General features: G+C 37.1%; 1 protein-coding gene across 4 annotated transcripts in view; it reads right to left on the reverse strand.

Annotated features, from left to right (window-relative positions):
* COL8A1 (collagen type VIII alpha 1 chain) overlaps nucleotides 1-13,807 on the reverse strand; it is a 107,943-nt gene that overhangs the window by 6,510 nt on the left and 87,626 nt on the right. For all 4 annotated transcript variants that reach the window (XM_034412305.3, XM_034412312.3, XM_087894843.1 and 1 more), the window contains one exon: nucleotides 699-993. In XM_034412305.3, coding sequence (XP_034268196.2) covers nucleotides 699-990 — 292 coding nt within the window. In that variant the 5' untranslated portion in view covers nucleotides 991-993. The remainder of the gene's footprint in view (nucleotides 1-698; nucleotides 994-13,807) is intronic.

The following is a 13,807-nucleotide window of genomic DNA, read 5'->3' on the forward strand; positions in this document are numbered from 1 at the left end:
CAAAATCTAGAAAAGTAAAGAAAAATGACTTGTTGGAAAATATCACTTTTGTAACTTCTCCGAATCTGAAAGATAAGGATGTGAAAATGGAGTGGACAAGCTGCACTCCCCTGCCACTCTCTGTATTTCACTAAAATTGTACTTCAGCTTTAGTGAAAGTGACAATGTCTTCTATTGCAATAAAGACAACAAGCTGCTTGCCAATGGCCTCTCACAGGATCACACTCCAGAATCTGCCTTCTGAGGCAGCCATCTCACTCTGCCTAAAGCAGGTATGAGAACATTTTGGTAACAGGACAGAATAAACTTAACAGTGAGGAAAATTACCAATTCTGGTGCACAATTAGAAATAGAAGAGTTGGAAAAAGGGGGATATTTAAACATCTGGGCTTGTTGCCAACTCTCTGTAAATTTAAGCTCATAGGGGTTTCAGAATAAATGCACAAGTGGTCTTGCCTTTTCCCAACCCCCCCCAAAAAAACCCTCAACAAAATATTCTTCACAAATGTTGACTTTTGCAATATACTCTACGCATTTGGGTATAGTTATATTCAATATATGAAACTTGCCTTCTCTTCCATCCTGTATAATGTAATAATTAGGATTCTGGACGAGGACCAGAAAGGGTCATTTTCAACTCCAACCTCATCTTGGTCCAGTCACCAAGCCCAACCTACTTCACATCTTGCCCATATTACCTTTCTGTTTCTTTGAAATCCTCTCCTTGCCAAGCATGGGGATCTGTGGAATTTCTTTTATATACTGAGGTATATATTCTTTTCCATATGATAGGTGTGGCCCCTCCTTTCCCATGTGCTGCATTGGCACTCCATCTTTACCCAATGGCATATGAGGTACTTGTTGCCCGAGGGGTTGGTACTGTGGCACTTGAGGAGGCATCGGCTTGATCCCATAATAAGCACCAGCTTGGATAGATCTCAGTAGCCCAAGGTAAATGATTAGCCATGTAGGTGCTAGCAATATAGTCATAATCTGCAACAACAAATAAATCATTCTCAAAACAGAAGAACAGCAAGAACAAGTGTAAGAAACTTAATTTTGGACAATGAAAATTATCCCTGGTAAGAAGGTATTTCCTTTTGGTAATCTTTTTAGCTATTCTGCATTAAAGCAAACAGAGCTGGTTGTAGGTCTTATGGGTCCCTACAGTATTTCTGAAATTTTAGCTTTGGAAGCATAAAGATAACAATGAACTGCTAAGTTATATTTATAATATTGCTTTGGGCAAATTGTTCCATTACATTGCAGAATATTAAAATGATGATTTTCAGTGGAAATATAATTTGAGTTTCCAACAGTGCTTTGGAAGATGTTTTGATGAAAAATGAATAAGGGGGAGGCTTTCAAGATTTTTGTAAAAATGTAGTTATTTTGAAAAAAGAGAAAGAAAAGGCAAATGCCTAGAAATGATAAAATACAGATATTTAATGGAAAAGTTTGCATAGTAATATAACAAAACATTAAAAGAAGTTGTGAAATAAGATAAAAATTAAAAGGAAGTATGAATATACTGACAAATTTGAAATGGCAGCCCATACTTGTTGAGTCTTTTAGGGCCTGGGTTTATGGCAGGAAGAATCCCTGTTTATTAAGGATCCCTGTGTTATTTCTGTGCTAGAGAATTCTTCATTGAGAGAACCCTTCTCCTGAAGACTTAGTTGTCCCCGGAGAACAACAGTTTCAAGGAACCATAAGGTAGAGCTGAAGAACTCAGGGCTTTCAGATATTGTCATTCCAGGTCTGATGCCCTACAAGATTGAGAGGCCATGTTTAAGTGAGGGGAAATAAAAACACATCATCCAGATCACAGGCACACACTATCTTGTGAGGATGAATTTTCTCCAATTTATACAAGAATGCCTATGTTTGGAACCTAAATGTAGTAGTACAAAATCTAGCACAAAAGGGCCAGTATCTGTAAGAAAAATACTCAAATTCCCTTAAAGTCTGGTTTCCAGTATTGCTATTTACAAATTAGGAATGCTCTTTTGATAGATGACCAACATTTTCAAAGAAGAAATAGTAAGATTATTCAAGAAATCTAGTCAGTTTTACAAAGTCACTGTTATGCTATAGAAATACATATTTAATTTTATGGTCTCAGAAAGTGGTATACTATCATCATGAAAATTATACAAATATTTTTGGTTAACTTGCTTTTAAAAAGAGTTGTTCTTACCCTTCATTGGTCTATAAGAATTGGGTTCACCATGACTGTCAATGGCAGTCCTACAAATTGCTCTCTTCTTATTAAACCAATATAATTTAGACAACCAATAATGTGTAATACCTTGTGTATCAGTTTTCTTCAAATCTTATACGTATGAGTAGTACATGGTGTGTCACCATGATATTTGAAAGCCAATATTAGCATCATCAGACAGAGTTTTCTTGTCACAAAACAACATGAATTAGCCCAAGTAATAAATGCTACTAATCCTCAGTCCCATTAATAGTACTTTTGCTTTCACTGCAAACATATTGATGGATGTTTTTGCACTACTTTTTTGTTTTCTGAAACAGTTTGTATGGAAAAATGATGCTGAGAGGAAGCCTCTGAATATTATGTTTTCAGCATCATGCTTGTTTGTCTAATCTTTAAACATCTGGCCTCTTTCTAAGTAAGCATACCAGTCTAATAGGCATATGGCCCTGACATCGATTATTAGAATAACCCAAGATGACAATTGATAAGCTCTCAAAGGTACTTGGAAACGGCTCCAGAAAAAAATAAAAACATGCCAAACTACCATAGAGACTATGCCAGGAATGAATCTCATAAAATGCTTATTTTATTACCTGAAACTAATGAAAATAATAAAAAAACAAACAAACAGTGATGACCTATTTTTCCTAATAAAATTAATTTTTATTATTTTGAAAGCATTTAGAGGTTTGCAAATCATCAATTATAACAGTGATAAATTCAAGTATTTGGTCACTTATTATACTCCTCAAAGATGTTTCAGGAACCCTTTGCTTCTGATCTTTTTCTGCTACAGTATTTCAGCAAAAGACTCCCTTAGTTTTATTCACCCGTAAACCTGTCTAAATCCTCAGTAAATTTAAATAATTTAGGAGTGCATAACTTGTGGGTGTTTTAAATAGCCTTTTAGACTGTTTCCTAACTGTTTGGCAATAACATAATAAGCTTATTCATGAACAGCTTTCTATATGAAGAGCCACCCTTTCTGGCAAGCAGACCTTTAACCAGAAATATTTGAGAAACTATTCTTTGAAGCTTCATATCTTTCTAATCTCTCCAGTGTCAAACTCTCTCCTTAAAATATTCAGGGAAAGTGTACATGGAATTCTTTCTAAAGTATAATAATAATTTCTATGGATTATGAACCTTTCACAATTCACAGGCAGCAGAAAATAGAAACTAAGAAGCAATATTGGTAATTGTACACTAGATGGAGTGTTTGTTTCAAGATTCTGAAATCCCATTATTTAACTAACATTCATTTCAAAAACAAGATGTGCTTATTGAATAGTAAAAATGAAATTGTTATCAACTGCTTAACATTCCAATATCTTCCTTCAAGGTAAATTTCCTTTCCAAGAAAAATCACATTTTCTCCAGCATTCAAATTTCAGTATATGATTATGTGAAATATTGTTCTGTAATTATTACAGCCTCTTAGCTTACAGCTGGATAAGCACAAAGCTTCAAACAAAATAATTTTACTTCAAATAAATCATATTCTTCAATGAAATACAATAAAACCTCAGGAATTTAGATTCATTTTTGGCACATATTTTCTTATAAAAGTGAAAGTTAATAACAAGCAACTTGGGATTTGGAGGCCCACATATATCGTATTAAAATAGCTGAGAAGCACATACTGCGCAAATCCATAATTACACCCAGCTTTCATTCTTTGGTTTTAGTCGTCAGCTGACAACTGTTTAAAGTCAGCTAAAACTGAGAGTTGAATTATTAAGCCAAGGTGGTCAGAAATGTCTGTAAATTTAATCGGAATATTTCATGAAAATGCATTTGATATTTAAATTCCCAGCTATTATTCCTTTTAAACAAGTCATTCTTTGTTACCCAGGTGGATGTAGTATAGTTTTAGCATGATAGTAGATTGGCATGAAAAACCTATAATTATAATTTACAATAGGGCTGACCAACATTTTGGAGTGTATTGGGGAAGAAGACAGATTCCCTTTGCAAATCCTTAAAAATAGAAGTAGTAGCTTTTTTCAAGTTTGTATGGCTATCATACAGTCTTGGAAAAATGTGCTTGATTGAAAGATTTGCAGGCAGGTGCTACATTTGCAACATGAGACATATTGAACTGTGGTGGAAAAAATTCATTTTTTTTTACTACCGGTCCTGTGGGCGTGGCTTGGTGGGCGTGGCATGGCTTGGTGGGTGTGGCAGGGAAAGGATACTATAAAATCTCCATTCCCTCCCCACTCAGGGGAAGGTTACTGCAAAATCCCCATTTCCTCCCAATCAGCTGGGACTCAGGAGGCAGAGAATAGATGGGAGCAGGGCCAGTCAGAGGTGGTATTTACCGGTTCTCCGAACTACTCAAAATTTCCACTACTGGTTCTCCAGAACTGGTCAGAACCTGCTGAATACCACCTCTGATATTGAAACACATGTTTGTTTTCAATCCAAAGTATGCAGAGACCATAAAAAGGGCTATTCATTAATCTGGGCCTAATCTGAAACTCTTTCCAAAACAAGTAGACTACAATAAAGATAATTGGGGCATTTCACATATTTTATTTCCTTGTTCAATGTTTCATTGCAGGCACTGCGTTGATTTGCATATTAAAACATATTCAAATAAATAGTAATTGTGAAATGAATGTACCCGAGGAGCAAAAAAGCAAATTCAGAAGATGTGTGTGCTCTGTGACTACGTGACACTTAATCCAAATCATATGGTCTACTATGAGCTAACTCTGTTAGCTCCAGAGTAAACTGCAGTGTAAATAATTTCAAAGCATGTCCTAACACATATAAACATTTTTGGGAAAATCTATATAAAGCTTATATTTTATTCTTCTCCATACACAAAATTCCTTGTGACCAAATAAAGTATTCAATCCAATCCAATCCAATCTCTCCTACAGTTTACTTTGTTTTTTTTCCTTCGGAGTCAATATCACTGTCCACGAAACGAAACGAAACGAAACGAAACGAAACGAAACGAAACGAAACGAAACGAAACGAAACGAAACGAAACGAAACGAAACGAAACAAAACAAAACAAAACAAAACAAAACAAAACAAAACAAAACAAAACAGGGAAATGAAATTCTCTTTCATTTGTAGATCTGAAGTTTCCAGAGCTCATGCCTTATTGAAACAAAGTTAAATCTATTGTGCTGCCCCTAAAAGTCTCACCACTGTTGGAAGTATATTGAAGATAATTTTCATATTCCATTTTGTATTCTATCAAGGAACTTCCCTGTATCCAAAATTTATCATAGAAAGAAGTTTCTAAATACAATGTGTGAGGCTAGATTAGAATCGTTTAATATTACTCTTGTTTATGACTCTCTGCTGTAATCCTGTGGTTTTATGGCCTGATACTTTGTCATAAAAGACTCCTTTCTTTTTTTAAAATATAATTTTCATTGAAACGTTTAAACAAGAAGATAAAAACTAATATAAAGTAAGGAAGACAAAAGAAAAAGAAAAAAAAAAGAAAAAAAAAGCTTATTTTCCCCTTTGAAAATACTTTCTTTCCCAGCGCTTTTTAAAAACTAGCAAAAATGTTATTGGTCTTTCATCTTCTCACTTTGATGCTATGCACACTGTGTTTTCTTAGCCCTTGCCGCCATGCTGCTTTATGGGCGATTTGTCTTCAAAAACTAAAGCTGTCTTAAAGTTTGTATCTTGAGCCTGAGTCTCTGCCATGTACAGTATTTCACCACACTGTACTTTGATTATCCTTTCCAAGTGGGAATGCAAAACAATAGCATCTCTTATTTTCTTTGCTTTGTATTAATTTTATAGCTCTTTAGAAACCCAGGATCCCAATCCAAGGGAGATGTTCAAACCATGAAAAATGTTTTTACAGTATTTTTTCATGAAAATGTCTCCTGCAGTTAGACCATTTTCATTGGAAGGGTTTTTTTTTTCCATTGCAAAGGCAGAATCTTTCTATAATTTGCTGTGACCGGTGGTAAAAACAATAAATAAATTGATTGATTGTCTTGTCTATAAGCTCCTTCCAGTTCTGGAATAATCTAAGTCTCCCCAAATAACAAATGAAATGTAATGATTTACTTTGCAGAAAACAACACAGAACACAACACATTATTTTTAAAAAAATTAATTTCTCGCTCTCTTCCTCACTTTCTTCTAAGGCATTCTTCCCTCAGTCTGAGTCCTCCACATTCACAGAAAAACAATATACTCTAACAACAAGGCTGTAGGTTAAGATGGTTGAGGAATAAAGGGAATTAAACCCATATGGCGAGCATTACATTATAGAAAGATGCTCTAAAGCAAAATTCTCGTGCTTGTATATTAAATCCATGAAAATGGAGGTCCATTAAACCAAAGGGTTAATATGCTGCTTCTATGAAAATTTTTCATGTATTATTTCAGTTACATAAAAGTTTTCTTTTCCCTGTTTCCTTTTTAGTTTTAAAATAGCAGTATCTTCTGCTCCAGGGATATACAGTATATGGCAGTAATGGTGAACCTGTGGCATGTGTGCCAGAAGTAGCACGCAGAGCCATCTCTCCAGGCACGCCAGCCATTGAACATTGCTCTTCCGGGTTCCAGCATGCACATGCGCGCCGGCCAGCTGGTCTTCACATGCACGGGAGCACAGGAAACCGGAAGAGCATCTCCCTGGTGTGCATGCATACACCAGGAAGCTGAGTTTCTGGTTTCCTGTGCGTGCATTCTGGTGACTTCACATGCGTATGCGTGCCAGAAACTGTAAGACCAGGTGACACTGGAAGCTCAGCTTCCTGGAGAGCACATGTGTGCCAGGGAGCTTCTCTTCTAGTTTCTGGCACTCCCATGCATGCGTGCGCATGCTCTCATTTTGGCACAGTGCCAAAAAGGTTCGCCAACACTGGTATATGGCCACCAAATAAGAAAAAAATACCCACTACTTGGAGCCTCTCAATGTTGCTAATAATTTGTAGTAAATCATGTGAATAAAGGTGTAAATCACTTAATACATGAGAAATAATAATCTTCTATAGTAGGTTATTTCAATTAATTATATTTAATTGTAATTCACGCAAATTCTGTTTCATCATGGCCTCTTCCATTATGTTGTCCTGACCCTGCAAATATTGAAATTCCTCGGATATTGCTCCAAGTGTCGTGTTTGACCTGAAAAAGTTTTCTCAATCTTTCCTTAATGGCAAAGGAAGCTATGAATGAGCCAAAAAGTATCATTCAGAGCAGATCTATAACAGATTCTTACTTTCCAAAGAAAACCGGGTGACGGGGAAATGCACAGATGCTATTTCTTATACAGCCCTACTACTGGACAGAAAGAAGAATAGTATAGTCTCCTACAGTGGTGGGTTGCCCCCAGTTCGCACCGGTTCTATAGAACCAGTAGTAAAACCAGCGGGAGGCCCCACCCACTAACCCTGACGTCATGAAAACGCTTCTGCGCATGCGCAGAAGAGCGCGTGGTCCTGTTACGAACTGGTAGTAAAGGTAAGTAGAAACCACCCCTGGTCTCCTACATATTTTAAGACATTCTGGGTGTTTTTCATTTTCAGAAGATAGAGTTATGAGTGCCACATAACTTTACAACCCTATAGTACTCTGCTGTTTTCAAGTGTGGAAAACGAGCCTGCCACAAGTGTTGAAGTGAGATCTGTCTACCAGTCCAATAGACTTTTGCATGTGGAATGAAAAGTGATGAGATCTTGTCCTTTGTTTCAGGCATCAGCATGTCATGTATAGTCTTAATATATATTTTTATAAGCAGTTGATCACAGTTCACAGGACTAGTACCTAGGACTGAAAACGTCAAAGCAAAGCTTTGTTTACATAATTCATTAAATTATGATAGCAACCAGATTGTTCCATACCTGAAGAACAGGCTTTTTATGTTTGGCTTTCTAAAGAGCGTTATCAGTCAAGTACCAAGACTATAAATAGTTGAAATTCTTTTATTTGGATTTTCTCTTGCTGTTCTGATGAGAAGATAATGGGGTTTCAACAATTCCAATGATATACGCAAAAATGAATTTTCTTTTCAAGCACTCACTGTTTTGTAATTGAAAATAAAGTTGAAATGGAATCAGGCACAAATGTTTTCCATATATTTTAAGTGGTTTAATAATTGAATCCTTCCTTTGCCAAAACAATGTAAGTAGAATAAACCAGAATTTAGTCCATGTTATAAATTAACCATAATTACTAAGTATATGGCATTTTGGGTGTTGTCAACAAAAGGTCTTCATTGGATTCAGCCCAACTCTGCATCCTAAGGTAGATAAGGCTGCTTTGAATTGAACTTTCCAGTTATACTCTAATCTCATTCTAGGTCTCAAAGAACCTATAGAGCTTCAAGACCCATACAAACAAAAGTATTATGTTACTTTTATAAGATTAAAAGACATAAGCTACATGTAGGAAACACTGTCATTCAATAGATTTAAAAAACTTAATTTTGGTATCAAATAAAGTAGCTACCTATAATAAAATTCTTCCACTGAAATCTGATTAATTCACAGAGAAAGTCTGCTAATTTGGAATCTTAGGAATTAATGCAAGAATTAATTTTCTCTAAAGCCCAATCCAGTGTATGTGGTAAACAAACATCTAAATTGTGCTGAGTTATATATATGTTACATAACAATATCATTTTATACCCAGATTTATATATAAAACTACAAGGCCAGAATCAAAATTCGGCATCCTCACTCAATTTATAGAGTTCTTAGGCAGTACCAGACATGACTTCAAAAGCACTCAGATAATTAATTGTCTGTCACTATCCCAGCAGGAAGAATGCAGCCTGGAGTGACAGAAAACACTCAAGCACTCGGCAATGCCGTGTGGTTTTGTGTGTTTAGTTTGTTTCCTGGGAAGCCTAAAACCACACCATGCAATTCCTTTAGCATCCTAAAGAAGATTCGCTGCTGAAACTTGCCCTGCCCTGGATTTCATTTACTTATTCTCAGCTCAGAACTTCTACCCCAACCAGCAGCTGAGTTTATCATTTCAGTTTCTCACATGCTCTCTGACCTGTCATCATTGGATCAGGGTAGAATATTAAACACATTTTTTATATTTACTGTATTTTTTGCACGATAAGATGCACAGGACCATAAGACATACGTTAGCTTTAGAGGAAGAAAAAAAAAATCTGCCTCTGCCTCCTAACATCCATCTGGTATTCATCTGGCTAGCGTCCTTGCAGCCAACAGCAAACAGCCTGGTCAGCTTGAGCACGTTATCGCAGCCCCAGCACATGGCTCGTCAGGGCTCCGCTCCATTGAGCTCCCCACCGGTCAACAGAGCTGAGCTGCTACCGCTGGTGGGCAACACTGGATTCTTCGCTGCTGAGCAGCTGATTGACAGTTGGATCAGCCTCCCGGAATATTGCCAATCACCTGTTCTAGGCAGCAGGGATTGCTGCCACCTACCACCGCCGTCGCTGTTCTCTGCTGCTGCCATTCTCCGCCATTTGCAGCCTTCACCAGCGATTGCCAGCAATTGCCACCACCATCAAAGAGGTGGCAAATGGTGGCGGCGATCCCCGCCACCTAGAACAGCTGGTTGGCGGTATTCCGGGAGGCCAATCCAACTGCTGATCAGTTGCTCGGCAGCAGAGGCTCCAGTGTTCCCTGGTGGCGGTGAATGGCGGCAGCAGTGATAGGCAGCACTGGTAGTGAATATTGCAGCACCTCAACAATTTCCCTGCCCCTGTTGCAATATTCACTCTATAAGATGCACAGACATTTCCACCCACTTTTTTTGGGGGGGGAGGAAGTGCGTCGTATAGTGCGATAAATACGGTATGTCATACTGCATAATTGAATACCACACATACAGTAGTTGAATCCATGATATTCAGACAATAATATCATAACAAAACGTGGAAGGCTAGGTAAACATGCACCAATGTTATATTGTAAAGTACAATGCAGTTGATAAGATTAAAGCATCAGACAAGCAGTTAAAACACAGATGAAAATTTAGAGAAGCAAATTGGATACAAAAAATCATTGTAAGTAATTGTCATATATTCAGAATGGCTCACTGCAATTAGATCTCTTGTTGCTTCTTCTCCACTGAAGTCTCAGGAGAGACTCTCAAGATACCACAAATCAATACATGTGCATGGGAAGGATCACATTTATAATTTTTTCTTTAGGGCAGCCAAAGGCTGCAAGGAATCTGGTGCCGTATTATATAATAAAGATGATAATTATTCTAAAGGAATAGGAATTATAAATGCATTAAGCTATGATATATTTTTTTATATTTAGATTTTTTTTTCAAAAAAGAAAAATATGGAAGAAAATTTTAACAATTTGCTACGGAATTGCCATGGCATGATCTTAGAGGTACCTGGGGCTGCATAGGCCCAGAGACCATGGACTATATACACCGATGCATTGCAAGATCCCAGCAAGAGTTCCTCTGGACATAATTCTGTATGGCCTGACCATTCTTCATAAAAGATCGAAGCTGGTAATAGTGCTTCTCATTATAAGCCACTGAAGCTAGTAATGCTAGAGGCAGTTCCAGGATCACCCCTTCTCCCAAGGTGCATAACGTCATACAAAATGGGTTGAATCCCCTCTTATTTAGAGTAAGAACCAATGATAGCCCTAATTGGCTCATCTGTCCATTGCTGCTATTGGTCCAAAAGCCTTACCAGAGCTCTTCAAGAAAGGAGCTTCCCACCACCCGCAGAGGATATGGGCACAAGTCATTGTTAAAATGAAAGCCAAATGAGACGGTATTTAGTTTAATCTAGCAAGAATGTTCTAAACAGGACAGAAAAGAGAAAGAATGACTGATATGAATGGGGAAACTATTCCTTCTGTATTTGAAGAAATGTCAAACCAACAACTAATCCTGCCAAATCTTCCCTAAAACCAAAAGGTTTGTTGAGGAGGATTTGATGCTTCTGTGTTTGCTAGGCTGATCATGCTATGTATTATTTTTTGTTCAACTAACATGTATTTTTTCTTTGACTGTTTTTTTTTTTTTACTGTTCCCAAACTCATCCAGACAATAGGGACCACTGGAGTCAAAGATCCTGCAAATAAAACCACAGTCCAAGCAAAAAAACTAGTCAATATTATAACAAAAACGTGCTTTTCAGATTCTCTCAGCTTCAAAGGGATTACAATTCTCATAAAAGACATTTTTTGGGAGAGAATTGCTTCAGACAAAACGCTATTTATTGGGCAAGATTTTTCAAAGCCCAGCCTTGCAAGCTATATAAATACATAAATGGCTTGGTTTAAGGTAACACCATTTTTGACTTGATTATTTCAAGAGCTGCCTTGAAAATTTTATGAAAATAATACCATTATTTGTTTACTTGATGGATTTCAGATTACATTTAAAGTTTTGCACATTTTTAAAATAAACACTCTACTAAATTACTAAAATAAACTATTTGATTATGTTCTGTGACATATAATCTTGTAAACTGCCTTTTTCAAGCATAGTGCTAATCTTTTTAAACAACAAGCAGTCTTGTTAGAAGATGTAATCCATTTTGTCAGGTGTATGATTAATCCAAGCATAATTATGTATGATGATAAAAATGAAACATAAGATGTAGTAGATATTTCTACTGATTTCATATTGGCACAGCCATTTTTATGAACATCAGAAAGAACAAAACACCCAAAGTTAGATATTCCCTCTGCTGGGGACACCAATGTGACCAAAAAGAATGCTTTATTTTTTGTTTTTGTTTTTTAAAATCAGGAAGTCTATTACAAAAAAAATCAGCCAATAGGGAAGAAGCAAGAATATCTCAAAATTGGGTTGGATATTAAGTGTGAATTTCATATTCAGTCTTAAGATGGGACTGGCAGAGAGAATTTATTTGTTAGTGGCAAATATAACTGCTGTCACTGAACATTCAAAAACTAAGAAATGGTGGCTTCCCTTGAATTTGAAAGCAAAAATTTGTTCCTCCTGTCATATAGACCTGGCTGGAAGAGGAGGGAGAAGTGCCCCTTTTAGAGATATGGCCAGCTGACATTCAGACAGGCATCAGTGTAGAGATGGTGGAGTGGTGGTGGTGATCTGGAACTCATGGGAGGCATCTGGAAGGTTCTTCTCTTCAGATTGCTGGGCTGAAATACAGTATTATGTCTTGGGTTCTAAGAAGGGTCAGTTGAGACTGTTGCTGTTGTACCAGACTCTCTGCTTCATAACAACCTAGCTGCCTGACCTTCTTGATGCCATTACCAGTTTGGCTGTGGAGGTCCCCAGACTTATGGTCTTGGGGGAGTAGATGAGTGCTTTTTTGTCTTTGTGCCAGTTACGCCTGTTCCTGAACTGGGAGGCTTTGGTCACTGTCACTTATGCCCCCACAACCTCCTACTTGAACTATTGCAAAGGGCTCTACTGTGTATGAGGCTGTTGTTGAGGAGTATTTGGAAACTTCAGAGGTACACAAATGAAGCTGCATAGATTGTAAATGGTATTGGTTATTCAGCTTTAGGAGCTGCATCGGCTGAATGTGTTTCTGAATGCAATTGAAAGTGCTGGTTGTCATCTTTAAAGACCTCCATAGTTTGCCTTCTAGTTCTTCCAGTCATTTCTACCCATCCAATCTGGTCTGGCAGGAAGGACATACTCTGGGTCCCACCAGGGAAGGAATGGTGGATAGTGGGGACTAGGAGTTGTGTCTTTTCTGCTTTAGCACTCCCCCCCTGTAACATCCTACCTTCCTAGAGTAGGATGGTTCTGACCCTTTTGGCCTTTTAGAAGGCCTTGAAGAACTGGTTATATGTCCAGGCGTTGGTCCTGAATGTGTGAAGGGCCCCATTTCCTGGTTATGTTGACACTGATGGATTATAATATCTCTTGGCTGCTATTTTTATTTAATTTCTTTTTGTCTCATGTTTTAATTGTTTTTATGATTATTTGCCATTCAAAGTCATGGGTTTGAGATAAGCGACTATACATACATACATACATACATACATACATACTGAATGAATGAATGAATGAATGAATGAATGAATGAATGAATACATAAATATCTTTTCCACAGACATTTGAATGGTTTGATAGTTTATTGTTCCCCATGTCATAGTATTGTTTTATGTTGTTTAAAATTGTTCTGAAAATCTAAATCTAAATGTAGTCCTCCCTTAAACACAAAAATATGGCTGGATTACCTTGGGCCGGTCATTCTTTTTAGCCCTGGCCAATGAAGTCTTTTTTAAAAAAAGTATCTAGGAACATGGACATGACTAGCATGGTGCATGATGATCCATAACATTCAGTAATGAAGCTTTCATTCTGTTGGGAATTGATTGAAGCTATTAATAGTTACATATGCTTAACCACAATCAAAACCATGTGGGCTCTAAGCTTATGAGTAACTGGGTGCTTTTTGTCCTGTTCATACTTCCTAATTCTAGAACCTCTGCGGTTGCACAGATTTTTAATTGACAAAAAAATCCCTTCATTCCCTTCCATAAAAGAATTGCCTGTCTACATATATTCACCTACATTTCTCTAGAAGCTTTCCAGAGGGAAAAAATATATTTTCTGAAACTTTGCTTAAGGATGTTTGGTCTGTCAATGAATACCCCTAGAGCAGTTTGAAAACCATAGTGC

Source organism: Pantherophis guttatus, chromosome 5 (genome assembly GCF_059756535.1).
Source record: "Pantherophis guttatus breed Tessera chromosome 5, ASM5975653v1, whole genome shotgun sequence".
NCBI lineage: Eukaryota > Metazoa > Chordata > Lepidosauria > Squamata > Colubridae > Pantherophis > Pantherophis guttatus.